Consider the following 14,412-nt stretch of genomic DNA (forward strand, 5'->3'; position numbering starts at 1 on the left):
CTTCAATGCGACGTCGTAGGTACGCGTCTTTTCATTGAGAATTTAAACCTAGATATGTATTTGAAATGAAAACAAGATGGCTCCTCTCCACAAGTTTTCTCATGGATTCTAATGTCTAATGTCATCCCTAGACATTCGATTAATTAAGATTCACTCTGGTTGTCATCTCTAGATACTCTTGTTTCCCTTTGTTGTTTTAAGATTTCCGTTTTATCTCATCTTCTTGTTTCTGTTGGTGTTCCATGCTTCTGTTTCAATTTTCAGTTCTCTGTTTTTGTGCATTCCATTCGTATCTGGATGGGAAGAGAAGTTCCCCTGTTTTTCTCCTTTCCAGGAAAGAACTATCGGGGGGAGCTCCTCCCTCCCTTCCTCTGTCCAATGACAAAAATATCTAGTTCTGTCACGCCGGAGAGGAGGAAGGAACGCCACCTTCTTCGCATTGCCCCCTATGTTCTAGAAATGAGGTTGGTCCCCTCCATAAAGAGGATAAATTGGACCCATTTACTGCTACAGATGAATCCTGGATAATTTTATCCTCCTCATGTGAATGGAAGAGACAACGTTATTACTAAAACATGGTCTAAACAAATCTGATCCTCTTAATTCTACAAACCAACGTACTTAATTGCTTATAAACGTCTACTTAAATTGATGGTCCTATCCAATAAACAGATGGATCTTGAGTTCAAATTTCCTGTTTCTTCTTTCTTCGTTGTTCTAGGTTGTTTATGCTTAGATTTTCACTGCTGAGTTGTTCTCATACACAAGATACTCTAGTTTTGCTCTCCGATCTCCGGCCGACGCCTCCTCTTTTCCTGCCCATTCATTCTGGGTTGTTTTTTACTCGTTCAGTTCCTGTAAAACTACTATATGTTTCTCTCCTGGAGTCCCCTCTCTACTTTCTCCAATCCTCTCTTCAGCTAGATTTCCTTCTATTCATCACCCTCTACTCTTCCCACCCGTTCATTTCTGGATTGTTTTTGCTGGTTTTTGTTAAACTGCTTTCTGGTTTGTCTTCTCTTTTCTTATCTTCGTCCATTCCTTCCGCTTCCCTCTCTCCGGCGGTTCCCAGCAAGAGATAACTGCAGAGAAAGGAAGAATGAGGGAGTAATGCCTCTTCAACTGCTAAAAGTTATGGGTACGAGTCTTTTGACGAATAATTGAACTAGATATCATCCAAATTGGAAACAACATGGCTCCTCTTCACTGGATAATAATTTTCTAACCAAAGCTTTTCCCGTATTCTGATGTGTAATGTCATCCGTGCTTTCGCTACACATCTGATCAGGATTCACTCGGTCAAGTAGAGTTTCCGCAGCAGAAAGCGCCGAGCTACTCTTTATTGTTTTTTTCTTATAGGAGCAAGTGTTGAAGAAAACAAGGACAGTTGAGAAGAGCATATCGATATCCAAATTATAGAAGCTACGGGAGCTATCCCGGAGGGATTATGGGGATACTAACACAACCATTAACCATCTTTCTCATATTCACTGCATTGAAAGACTCACAACCATGCAGGATTCTTCAAGGGAGTGACCACAGCCTTCACCTGCAAGTAGTTGTTCAGACTGTAGATGCCCTTTTCCCTGCCTATCCCGCTCGTCTTGAATCCACCAAAGGGAATGGCAGCATCAAAAACATCGTAGCAGTTAACCCATACGGTTCCTGCTTTTAGTGCACGAGTTACAGTATTGGCAGTATCGATGTTCTTGGTGAAAACTCCTGCTGCTAGTCCATAACGGGTTGCATTTGCCCTTCTTATCACTTCATCGATATCACTGTTTATTAAATATGTCACAAAAGATATAATATGAGAAAGAACTTCCACGGTGAGGAAAACATGGAAAGATGATAGTCTCTTTAGGCTTACTTGAACTTCGAGATGGACTGCACTGGGCCAAAGATCTCATCGGTTGCTATTGGTGAACCATCCTGTTTAACAAGATAAGCAGTTGGTTCATCCAACTTACAATTATTGATTTGTATTGGCTACTGTCTAGGTCCTTAGATTTTACCTTGACGTTTGAGAAGACAGTAGGTTGAATGAAGAAGCCTCTGTCTCCCAGTTTATTACCTCCTGATTCGAGGGTGGCACCACTCTCCACACCTGCCTTAATGTATCTCATTACCTTTTCAAACTGCTCAGTGTCAATCTGACATATTCTCACACACTTTGTCAGTAAACAGAATCACCTAAGATGATCAAGGTCAGCAAAACAATATCCAAATTGTATACTAGCTTGAGAGCTTTAATCATGAAAATCAAATACCTGAGGCCCTTGTTCAACACCACTTTTAAATGGGTCACCGACAACACGTTTCAGTGCACGGGCCTTTGCCTTCTCAACAAATTCGTCATACACACGCTCATGCACAAAATTTCGGGAACCGGCACAACAACATTGTCCCTGTATGATAGACCAGTCTCAGACCCCACCAAAATAATCATCTAACAAATCCAACATGGCATCTCTCGGTCATTATAAATGTTATTACTCAAAAAAACCAGCATTTTTCTTTGCATAAGGATGATTCATTAGAAAACAAGAAAAACTACAAAGCACATCACAATCAATTAAACAGGAGGGCACATGGCTCCAAGCAAAGGTTGAAACACCACCTGATTGAAGAAAAGTGCAAAGTGTGCAAGTTCCACAGCTTCATCAATATCAGCATCATCAAAGATAATAAAAGGAGATTTCCCTCCAAGCTCCAGTGTGACAGGCTTCAGATTACTCTTAGCAGCCAACTCAAGTACAATCCTACCAGTATCTGTTGACCCTGTGAAAGCAAGCTGCAAAGACCATGGCAGCAAGGTTAAGACGACACAAGAAAAACATGTTTTCACATATCTTTACAAATGTGGAACTAAAATTTAGAGAATAAAAATAAAACAGAGGTTGCACCTAAGCCGACTGAGCATGGTTCAAAGCCTTAAAGGCCAATAGATATTGCATTCGAAATGCATACAAAATCCAAGTTAAATGTGACCAATAATTTGGACCAATAAGAACTATATATATTTGGCAGTATACCAGATCCCTACACTTGGGACTTGGCAAAGTTAGTCTCCAAGCCAAATTTTAGTAAAAGTATCAGAGTTCATTTCACAATACATATTAAGCCTGTCACTGGCTTAGTAACTAAATGAGACGTTCTGAAACCATGTTTGAGTAGATTGGAGAAATGTACCTCTGAAACAACTGCTTATAGGTGTGTAGCGGCTAACGAGACAAATCTTCCTATTTGCTTTCAGAAAAAGTAATTGACATTTTTTTTTAATGGACAAAGTTACCAACATAAAAAAATAAATTATAACCATGTAGATCAAAACAGAGATGCAATCTTTACCATGATTTTCATTGAGATTACAAAAAACACTGGCAAAGGAAGAGGTTTAAAGAAAGGACCAAGAAATTACCTTATCCACATCCATGTGACTAGCAAGAGCAGAACCAGCAGTCGGACCAAATCCTGAAACTATATTCAGAACACCGGGAGGAAGACCTGCCTGTGACATAAAATTAGACATGAAAACCTTTGTATAAAATAGAACAGAAGAAACAACATAAAGATCTTAAACTTTTCCTTCTGAAACAAGATAGTGGACTAGAATGTTCAAAATTATTGCAGGACACCTCCCAATTATAAGTGACAGAACTAACATATGAAACCATCAAACATCAAAGCTTCACTTCCTCAGGGAGCAAGAAGCTTTGGTGCCATAGCATAGTGGTCCTGACTACACTGGAGATCCCCAAAGAGGTTGAAATTGCTTTCTCTCATAATGAGAAGGTCCTATAGAGAGGCAGCCAGAAACACACACATGAAAGGATAATATTGCCACTATAAAGAAATCAACAGCAGCAATTATTATCTAAAAATCAACCATATAAAAGACAAAAGAACAATTCCTCAACTAACAGAATTCTTTTAACTTCATGCAGAGGGTATTTGTTCATGCAACCAAGTCGTAAGTTAGGTCCATTAATTAGCATATAAAAGCAAATAGGAATTTGCTTAATTGAACATTCCAAGAAGTATATTTTAAACAAATTAATTAAAATATCCATCTTCGTCACAGGGATGTCTTGCTCATAACACTGACAGACAATCAAAACTCTGAAGATAAGAATGAGAATAGAAAAATTGAAACACACACCTCATGAAGTAATCTGGACGCATATAATGCAGAGAGAGGAGTCTGCTCAGCAGTCTTGAGTACAACAGTATTCCCACAGGCCAATGCAGGCCCCACCTTCCAAGTATACATAAGGAGTGGAAAGTTCCACGGGATAATCTGGCCAGCAACACCAATTGGTTCATGCAGGACTTGAATTTGATGCGGTCCATCAGCTGGGACCACAAGCCCATGAATTTTGTCTGCCCAACCTGGAAAATTTTCAGAGAAAGCATTGAAGTTCTGATAGTTCATCAAATCACACCAGAGAGACCTTAAAAGCGCATTCCAAAAAGCACCTAGGACATTATCTTTCGCAATTACCGGCATAATATCTCAACAAGCGTGTGACCATCGGAATTTCAGCCAAAGCCGACTGTTCATAGGGCTTGCCAGCATCCCAACTCTCAATTGTTGCAATTTCATCATTATGTTTTTCGATCAAATCAGCAAAGCGGTAAAGTATGTTTGATCTCTCCTGGATGAGGAAAACCAGAAGTTAAAAAGGCATACAAAGTATTGAAGACTGATTATTGAAAGTAAACAAAGAAATAGTACATGCAAATTATTACATAAGGAGTCATCTTAGGCCATGGTCCCTCATCAAATGCCTTGCGAGCAGCATTGACAGCACGGTTAACATCTTCAGCATCACCCTCAGCAACTTCAGCAATAACTTCACCTGACCTGGGGTCCAGTGTTTGAAAGGTCTTTCCTGAAGCCAAGGAAAATAATCATCATATGAACAACCAAGTCCCTACAACCCATGATCCCAGTCATCAACTGAATCAGCTGCACATGGTACACATGAACTATTTTAATTAAAAAAAAAAAGAGAAATATCATAGTAGAAAATCAAGATATGACTCCTTGTTCATGAGAAAATTGACTCAAAATGGCACCTGGAACCTTTCCTTTTTAATCTTAACAAAAGTTCTATACTTTGGACGCAAGAAGAAGAAGTATATGTTGCAAATACTAAAGCATAGCATGAGGCTACTGGCAAACACTAGGAAAATCAGCACAAGGCCAATGGTAACATTCAGAGGAGGTTTGGAGTCTTGAGTACATGAAGAGTAAACTGAAGTGAACAATATCCAAATATTTAACTACAGAAAGAATAAAGTGTGGTATATAAATGAAACGGCCCGTGCAGGGTTTTGAAGGGAAATGGAAGGAACAGATGAGAAGATACGTGCAACTTCAACCAATATTTGTGAGTAAAAGTTTGCGAACCAGTTATTACATCTCCTACGATCAGGTAAAGATAATTCATTTTTATGTTTGTAATCAGGTAAAGGTAAGGCCCTTCTCTGTATTTGTGCTTGTAGTAAAGGTTACTCTATCTCCATTTGTCTTAGTTAGCCCTTAATCACTTAGCTAAACAATCGAATAAAATAATTACTAGAAGAACTTCTTATTGCACCTAAAAGAAATATATAATTAAATACATACAGAAGAAAAAAACAATAGAAAATACAAAAAATGTCCAAATCATATAGAATGTGTATATCTGTGTTAAAAATGTAAATTTGAAAAATCATAATGGATAGTCTAGAAGAAAAACCAAAAACTTCATTAATAACTACAGATTTCTTAATGTCTGTAATACAAACGCAGACAACATTCCCTAAAGATTCCCTCAATATAAGCACAGAAAACAGTTGGTCTCTACAATTATTTCTTCTCAGAGTAATCCACATAACAGAAACCAAAATCTTTGTTAAAGATCTCTGAAAATTTTGCACAAGCTGTTGGAGGATAGATTCCACATGGAAGGGTGAATGACACACGTATCCTTAAAAGTATTATATAAATAGGGTACATAGGTTGGCAAATAATTGCTAAATTAGCAGGTAAGCAAGAAATTTGCTAGCAGTGTCAGACTGATTAGTCTGCATAAAACTTAGAAGAGTACAATAAATTATGGATCTGAACCTGCTCTTGTTTGAGAATATTAGGTCTAGACCAGCTCATTTGAAAATGGCCAACCAAGCAATGGGACAAGAAGCAAATGATGGAGCCAAAGAGGAGGATTGATGTAACCAACCCCATCCTGATTTACAGAAGGCTCTACTAGTGCTGATAAGGACGAAGATTATGATGAACAAAACTTTCATTGTATTTGAGATAGAATGCAAGAAAGTTGAAACTCTAAAAATTCACCTGATGCAGCATCCACAAACTGCCCATTTATAAGTAGTTGGGTATGATTTATTTGAACCTGTGGCTGGATAAGTTCTTCAGCTGCAACAGCAGAGCTGAAGTGACGGATATTTCTGCACAGGCCAGAACTTCTACCTGAGGACGTAATAAACACACTGAGCGGATTCAGTAAATTAATTAGCAAAAACATTCAAGAGGCATATAATGGCAGAAAATAACAACAGGATTAGACGCCGTCAGGAACTCATCTTTTCAGCAACACGTAGAAAAAGGAAAGAAAGAAAAAGACATCATGCATAAGAATTGGAATCAAAAGAGTAAAACTATTATAGAGAAATAGTATTTGAAAGAACTAATATTCCGATTACTGATCCGTTACCTTCATTGCCATGTAGAATAAATGAGAGGCATCTTAGATTAAAGAAATTGCTTTACATTAATAATTTCATCACCTTCCAGAAATTTTAAATTGTTGACTACATTTTAAAACAAAACACAAGTAAAATAAGTGGGGTACAGAATGGTATAACTTTCTGATCAGCTCCCCTGTTCTATCAGGGGATTCTGACATAACGCAAACTTGATTAACCACGAAATAGAATCTGTGACTAAAACTGTCGGTTAGGTTCGAATTTTCCTGGGTAATCCTCATCTTTACTGAAGCACAAGAAAGGAGGAATAAGGATGATTTCAAAATACTGTTTTTGCCATAACATACTAAAACTACTCTTTCAGATTTCTCGCATCAAGCCGCACATACATTCTAAAAACCTAATGCACTGAGAAAAAAATCGAACTAGAAATTTTAAGTTGTTCAAAAGTCTACTGTGACCATTTCTGCCTCTTCTCCTTGTCATTTTTTTTTATTATTTTCAAGGTTCAAGTCGCCCCCGAAGCTCTGAAACTTCAGACCGACTTATATACAAACTTCAAGGACTCATATGAATTTGCAACGTTTTTAAATGTTCTACACACAAAGAATCGGCTTTGACCACTACTACGCGAAGGGAACGCAACCTTTCTCACCAGAACAGACTGCCTCGAGTAAAAAAAACCAATCCAAATCGATAAAAGACCAAATACCCATCGGTTCATCGACGTACCATCGATTACTGTTCAACCAAAATCCACAACTAAGTACCAACTTCAAAAAATAGATATAGATATAATAAACTAATCTCTCCAGACAAGAAAAACAAACTTCACCTTGAACTAAGAAAGAAGTAGCAGAAGCAGAAGCGAAAGTCCGAGCAAGAAGAGATGAGATGCGGAGAGCACCCATGATCGAACCTGGTCTGACTTGAGCGTGCAATCAACTCCCTCTCTCACACACTGCTCTCTATATATGACGAAGAGGCTTAACGGAGAGAAAAGTGGTTGTCCCATGTGGACAAAGATAGCCGACCACACTCTCATCTGATCTAAAAAATAATAATTAAAGAAAGACTAGGTACCAACGGTAGTAAAAAATAAATAAAAAATTAAGTCTGGACTAAAATATATATTACAATTTATAAAATCATAATTCTCGTGTAGTCCTAAAATCCATAAAAATAAAACTCAGGGGCATCGGGCAGTAGTAGTCAGTAGAACACAACACTGTCGCGATTGCAGCGTAAGCTAATCGGATTCGATTAACGGAGTAGTATTCGGTCATTCGGGTTGACCTGAGGGTTTGACATCTGACGATTGCGTAGAGAAACCCGATTAATTGATGGATGACTCAGAGATAGCAGACGAAGGAGAAGGGTATGAATGCTATTAGAGCGCTTTGATTTCTGTTCATTGGCCTGACTTGCACTCGTACTTGAGCATGATCTCGTCTCGAGCGAGCTAGACTTGTAAAAATTATGACTCTATGAGTAAGTAAAGTGGTACAGCATTTTATCTTTTACATTATGTGGTGAAAATGGTAAAAACCAGATGTATTGTTAAAATTATTGTTTTTGTTAAGGCTCCACTGAAAGAAGGGGGAGATAGACTTTCTTACTCCATAAAATATTTGATTTTAGAAATTTTATGTATATCAAATGAATCCCATATTTGTTCCAAATCAGTTTTTAAAGTTGGAATCCAATTATTAGACTTGTCTACATAGCTAATGAAAGATCCACTGACCGATCTAAAGTCTAACTTTGTCTCATGTGGAATATAGATTCTAATTTCAAATGGGCAACCCCAAACATGTACATGTCTTAAACCCAGGTTTCCAATATTTCCTTAACTCAAATGGCGTTTTGAGAACTACTTTGGTTGAAATCCTATTTAGTACATATGTTGCAGTTTGTAGAGTTTAACTCCACAAAGATAATGAGATATCGAAGTTTCTAATCATATTCTTCACCCTATCCATTAATGTTCGGTTTCTCCTTTCAGCCACACCATTTTTAGATAGTGAACCCGACATTCTATATTGTGGCACAATACCTTGTTCTCAAGAAACCTTGCAAGTGGACCTAGCAATTGTCCTTTTTTTTCAGTGGACCTACCATAATATTCATCACCTCTATTTAACTTCACAATCTTAATATATGTGCCCAATTATTTATCTATTTTTGCTTTATTGATGTTAAAAACATCTAGTGTTTCATTTCTATCGTAAAACAAATAGAGATACATATATTGTGTATAGTCATCAATAAAGGTAATGAAACATTTCTGACCATTAAAACATGTATCATAAGAACCTGAAATGTCAGTGTGTGTAATCTCTAAAACATTAGAAGCCTTGATACTTTTCTTGTACTTGTTAGTTTGACTTCCTTTAATGCAAAATCAATAAAGTCAAAAACCTCAAGGACTCCTTCATTTACAAATCTTTTAATTCTATAATAGAGATATGACCAAATCCTCTATGCAATAACATGGGGGATTTCTCATTTATAACACCACATTTAATGCTATCACTTTTACCATGCACAGTTGTAAGATTACAATAAAGGTTAAATTTAAAAGAAGTTTAAATAACACATCATCCAAAATACCATTTCCAACAAGAACATTGTCTTTGTACAAATGAAAGAAAATACTAAGGAAATTGAAACATATACCACAAGGTAAAAGTCTATAAACTAAAATAAAGTTTTTTGAAAATGATGAAACATAAAAAGTCATTTCAAGGTCTAAAATAAAACTAGAATTAAGGACAAGTCTGTAAGTCTCAGTCGCATCCACATGTAATCTTATTTCATGAATAGATGGGACATTCATTTTTTGTCGATTTTTGTTGGTTTAAGAAATTATGCATGGTGTTGACAACATGAATTGTAGTACCAAAATCAATCCACCAAGTGTTATAAGAAACATTAACGAGATTACCTTTCTTTTAAAGCTAATGTTTGATTTTGGGATATGTCTTTTTATATGTCATTTATTCTTGCAAAACAAACATTTGACATCGCCCTTTATTAACTTGATTAAGAAACACTTTTTCCTTTCCCTTTCTTAAATGGTTTCTTTCCACGAGTCGTCAAATATGCATTTTCAATCCTCTCCTGATTTATCCTCCCTTCCTCTTGCACACACATGGTCAAAAGTTCTCCTTATGTGTGCTGTAAGAGATCTTGAAGGGTCCGTATTCAAACGGGAACAATTAAAGGATAAAGTGAAATAGAAATTACTCGGACATCTTAAAATCTAACGATTTTAGTCTAACGGTTATGTCCCGTATCTGCATAATGTGCTCACGCACACCTTTGGTGCCATTGAATTTCATGGAACACATTTTCGTCATCAGGGTGTTTGTTAATACCTTATCAGAAGTCTCAAACCGATCCTGAATAGCTTAAATATATTATTTTGCTTTGGCACAATCAACAATGGATCGACATATACTCTTCCCAATGTGAGAGTTAATAAACATAAAACTTAAGCAATCGGATTGCTCTTAAAGTTCATATGATATTTTCTCAACTTGGGTACTTGATTCTATGGGACTTGGAGGTTCATCCACTCGAAATGCCAAATAGATGTCCATGCACCCCAATGCAAGGGGAATTTTCTCCTTCCAAATAGCATAATTATTATCATTTAGAGGAATAATCTTGGAGAAATCAAAATTCAGAACAAATAAAGTTTGAACAACTGTAAAATAAATTCGTGATATGAAGCCAAATAAAGTTTGAACAACATTGCTTACTAAAACAAGATATGAAGCCAAATATTGAATATTTATTCATGTAAATAAATTCAAACAAATAAATCAACATGTCATTATAATTTTTTTTGTGTGCTTAGATTCTAACACATAAACGATTTATATTACTTTATGATGGGATAAAAAAATTATCTCTAAAGGAAGTTTCTAGGTTTGTGGGCAACTACAATTTTTTTCCCTAAATATTTTTATCCCATCCTAATTAATCATCTAAATATAAAAATTACCCTGTGGGGTTAAATTATTATATTTCCATGATTAATCACGAATTTTAATGTCATTAACCCATGTGACTAAGCTTAATGTCACTAGACATTTTTCATAGTCAAGGAATGTTGTAGCTATTATTTAATTACATAAATGTAAACAAAAATATGACATCAAAGTAATTGACTAAAATTTATGCTCTTTATATTTAGGTCAACCAAAAGTATGCATAGAAAATTAAGTATGCATAAAACCTTACTAAAATTTTCACAATAGAAAAAATAACAAAAATATGCATATTATACATTCATATATGCATGTAAAATTATTTAATTCATATACATTAAATAAAAAAAATGAAAACCAAATAAACTGATTTTCAAGTTATTCATATACGAGTTAGATATATTCAATTATAACATTTGCGTTGAGAGCATTAAGTGTTTTTGGGTACATACTTGTGTTGAGGTCGTGGGATGAATCCCACTCTCAACAAAAAACTTAATCACACATTTGTATGTGTGAGACGTGTTGTCTCATAACCATGTGATATATCGTAAAAAATTATTAATTATTTTCGCATGCTAGAGGTTGTCTTCAACCTCTAGCCACATGGAGACAACATCTCTAATTGCTCTAGTGGGTATAGCGCTAAGGAAAGCCGGAGATCATGAGGCAGGCACTTCGTTACGGTGCCTCTCTCAGACTGTGTTTTTTTTAGGGAGCGTCAGCTTGATTGAGGTTCGCCAGGCACCTAGTGTATTGACAGTCATTTGTGTCTCCCATGGCGATCAGAAAAGCACGGACGCACACGGCGCCTCTGACGCAATCTCTTGGTGTCAAGCTACCGAGGATCAGGCGTGCGCAGTGTAAGTTTGTGTCTATCAAGAGCTTAACGTTGGTCTGCCAAGGATGCATACAAGACTCCAATCTTTCGTTGAGAGGATCCGCCCTACACTCACGATCAAACAAAACCACTTACACACAAATTACAAATGGGAGACAAGAGCAAAAACTCTAATACAACACTGTAAAAAAAAAAAATTACATCAGAATGAAAAACAAAGATGGCTTTTTGCAAAAAAATTGAATGGATTTGTAAGTCAGACAAGATATTATGCTCTGATACCAAATGAAAGCATAATTTCTAAAATACATTATAAAATTCATAAAATGACTTAAAAGCGAAGCCCAAGAAACATACCTCTAATCATGGCAATCAAATTCCGTTTTCATAGTACATCTAGTCTATCCAAAGTGTCGTTGATGGAGAACATATGCTTCTTTGCTAGACCGGATCCCATTTTTTATGTACTTCTCATACCCTCTTTCCCAATAAAATAAGAGACGTTGGAACTAATGAATAATTATAATCCATTTTCCTACATCTAAGGGAAAACTCAGAAAAAAAAATAATGTTTCCAACATAAACAAGTAATTAAGAATTGAAGCATGTAGGTGGTTAACATGGAAGAGTGGAATTAGTAAAACCCGACTAAACCGGTGAAGGGTACATAAGAGAGTTAACAGGAAAGTGTGAAATTAGTAAAATCCGACTAAACCGGTGAAGGGTACATAAGAGGACTTTTCTTCACTAGTTTAGAATGAGAGCAAGACTAGTTCTTGTTAAGAAAATGTAAGGAGATGGTTTTTTTGTCAAGTTTCATTTGGGTTCTCAAGAACTACAAAATAGTTTACTTGAAATCAAACAAAATTTAGATTGATTTGTAAACGGTAACCTAAGCTCTTAAAAGTTTGATTTCAATAACCTGATGAACATACTAGTTTCTTGAGAGATTTTTACCAACTACATACAAGGGTGAAATACAGAAGCAGGCCAAGTTTCCCTGAATCAAGCTCTAAAAACTAGGTCTGAGCCTCATACTTGGGCATGATCTTGCCTGGAGCGAGCTAGACTTTGGTAAAAATCGTGACTCTACTCTATCAGTAAGTAAAGAGGTAGAGCCTTTTATCTTTTATAGATATGATGAAAGATGGTAAAAACCAAATGTATTTGTTTAAATTATGGTTTTTGTTAAGGCTCCACTGAAAGAAGAGAGATAAACATTTTTACTCCATAAAATATTTGATTTTAGAAATAATCAAAGTTTATGTATATCAAACGAATCCCCCAATCGTTCCAAATCAGTTTTAAAGTTGGAATCCAATTCTTAAAATTTAATTAAACATTGACTTTCTACAACTTTTGCTAATTGGCAACTAACCGGACCCCTTAAGCCTCCAAGTTGTAGATTGTTGAACTCTAATTTGTGCCTGCAGACTGCAGCCATATAGTTGGCCCAAGTCAAGCTCCAGATTTTGGACTTTAATGGTACATGACTCTTCAAAGACCAAAGGACAAATTTTGGGAAATCTTCTTGACCCTTTGTGCATTATCTTGCTAAAGTAATGCAAGTTGGTATACAAATGATTCCAAGTGATCTAAATTATGGATACCATTATTTTCCAATGGAATTTTAGGTTTCATCATTTATTGAAGAAATGGGAAGAATTTTCTTTACCTTTATAAAGTGAATTCCTCTCCAATATTCCATGTGCACTAACGCATTTTTTGTCATTTACTGAATGGAATTTATAAGTTCACTCCAATTGTCCTAGTGCACTGACTAACTGTAAGGGATTGTTTGTTTTATCATAGGAAAACAAAATAGTGAAAAAATAGGTTTTCTTTGATTTATTTTTATCAAAATTTTCTTAGAAAAGAAACTAATTAAGAGTGTCTCCCACTTTCCCACTCAAAGCAGTCCTTAGCCTTTGGTGACATGAATGGGACGTCCAATCTTCCTGGGGAAGAAGACGAAGACGAAGGAGGAGAAGAGTTTCTTTTCTGTTTTTAAATCGATAAAGGGTGAGAAGAAGCAGACGTTCACAAACGCTTTCCCCGTCCTTTTTGACTTTCAGCTTTCAAAGTCATACATTTCGTCCAGGAATTCATCATTTTGGTGGAGATTATGGGCATACAATGCCATCGTGTTTGCTGGAAGTGGGGACTGGAGAGGAGTTTGCTGGGCTTTGAAGGCTTGCATGGCTTCTCAGTATAACGTTTGTGCCTGACAAACTCCCAAAATTCAAAACCCTTACTCTCCTCAGGATTGACTCTTCGTAGATGGAGTTAAAACTGCCTTTGGAAAGATACAAAACGCGTAACTTAATGGGAATCCAAGGCCACTTTTGAGACGTGAGAAGTGAGTGAATATATGCCATGACTCCCCAATTGTCATTCTAATGCTGCAAACAGTAAATTATTAAAGCTGGTTCACGATTCTAATGCTCAAGGACAACCTGATTATAAACCTGATGTAATAGATTAACAAAACTAATTTTTATTTTTCACAAATTGTAGTTCATAACCCTTGAAGACTCTTTATGAGGTTGAAAGATTGAAGAGGGAATGGCACTGAAGTTATGTAAATCGGAGCTTAATGAGTGAAATTGGAATAAGTTCTATGCTCCTGTCCGTCTGCTCTTACAGCAAAAGCAGATATCTTTGCCGGCCACCGTCACTGGTAAAGTTTCTGCGGTTTGCGTGGCTGCTGGACCATCACGCATCTCCCGTAGTCTAATTCTTCCAGTGATGGAACCTCCTGGAACGAAATTTCTGCAGTAAAAAGTAAGTTAAATTCTCTTCTCTGGAAGATTTTTCCTGCAAGCTGATTGCCTGTTTTTTCCTTCTTTCCCTGCA

At 36.4% G+C, this 14,412-nt stretch overlaps 1 protein-coding gene across 1 annotated transcript; it reads right to left on the reverse strand.

Annotated features, from left to right (window-relative positions):
• Positions 1-1,115: 1,115 nt before the first annotated feature.
• LOC137936819 (aldehyde dehydrogenase family 2 member B4, mitochondrial-like) lies at positions 1,116-7,698 on the reverse strand. Its single transcript, XM_068781718.1, has 11 exons — positions 7,553-7,698; positions 6,347-6,481; positions 4,753-4,895; positions 4,505-4,658; positions 4,163-4,392; positions 3,422-3,511; positions 2,621-2,794; positions 2,271-2,408; positions 2,016-2,153; positions 1,871-1,932; positions 1,116-1,778 (listed from the first exon to the last, which is right to left on the reverse strand). Exons 1-11 carry the CDS (start codon positions 7,626-7,628, stop codon positions 1,505-1,507), a joined length of 1,614 nt encoding a protein of 537 aa, XP_068637819.1. The 5' UTR covers positions 7,629-7,698; the 3' UTR covers positions 1,116-1,504.
• Between the last annotated feature and the right edge of the window lie 6,714 nt (positions 7,699-14,412).

This window comes from Aristolochia californica, unplaced genomic scaffold (genome assembly GCF_029961685.1).
Source record: "Aristolochia californica isolate CCGP_79_NKW_82.1479 unplaced genomic scaffold, dmAriCali1.0.hap1 SCAF_7, whole genome shotgun sequence".
In the NCBI taxonomy this organism is placed as follows: Eukaryota; Viridiplantae; Streptophyta; class Magnoliopsida; order Piperales; family Aristolochiaceae; genus Aristolochia; species Aristolochia californica.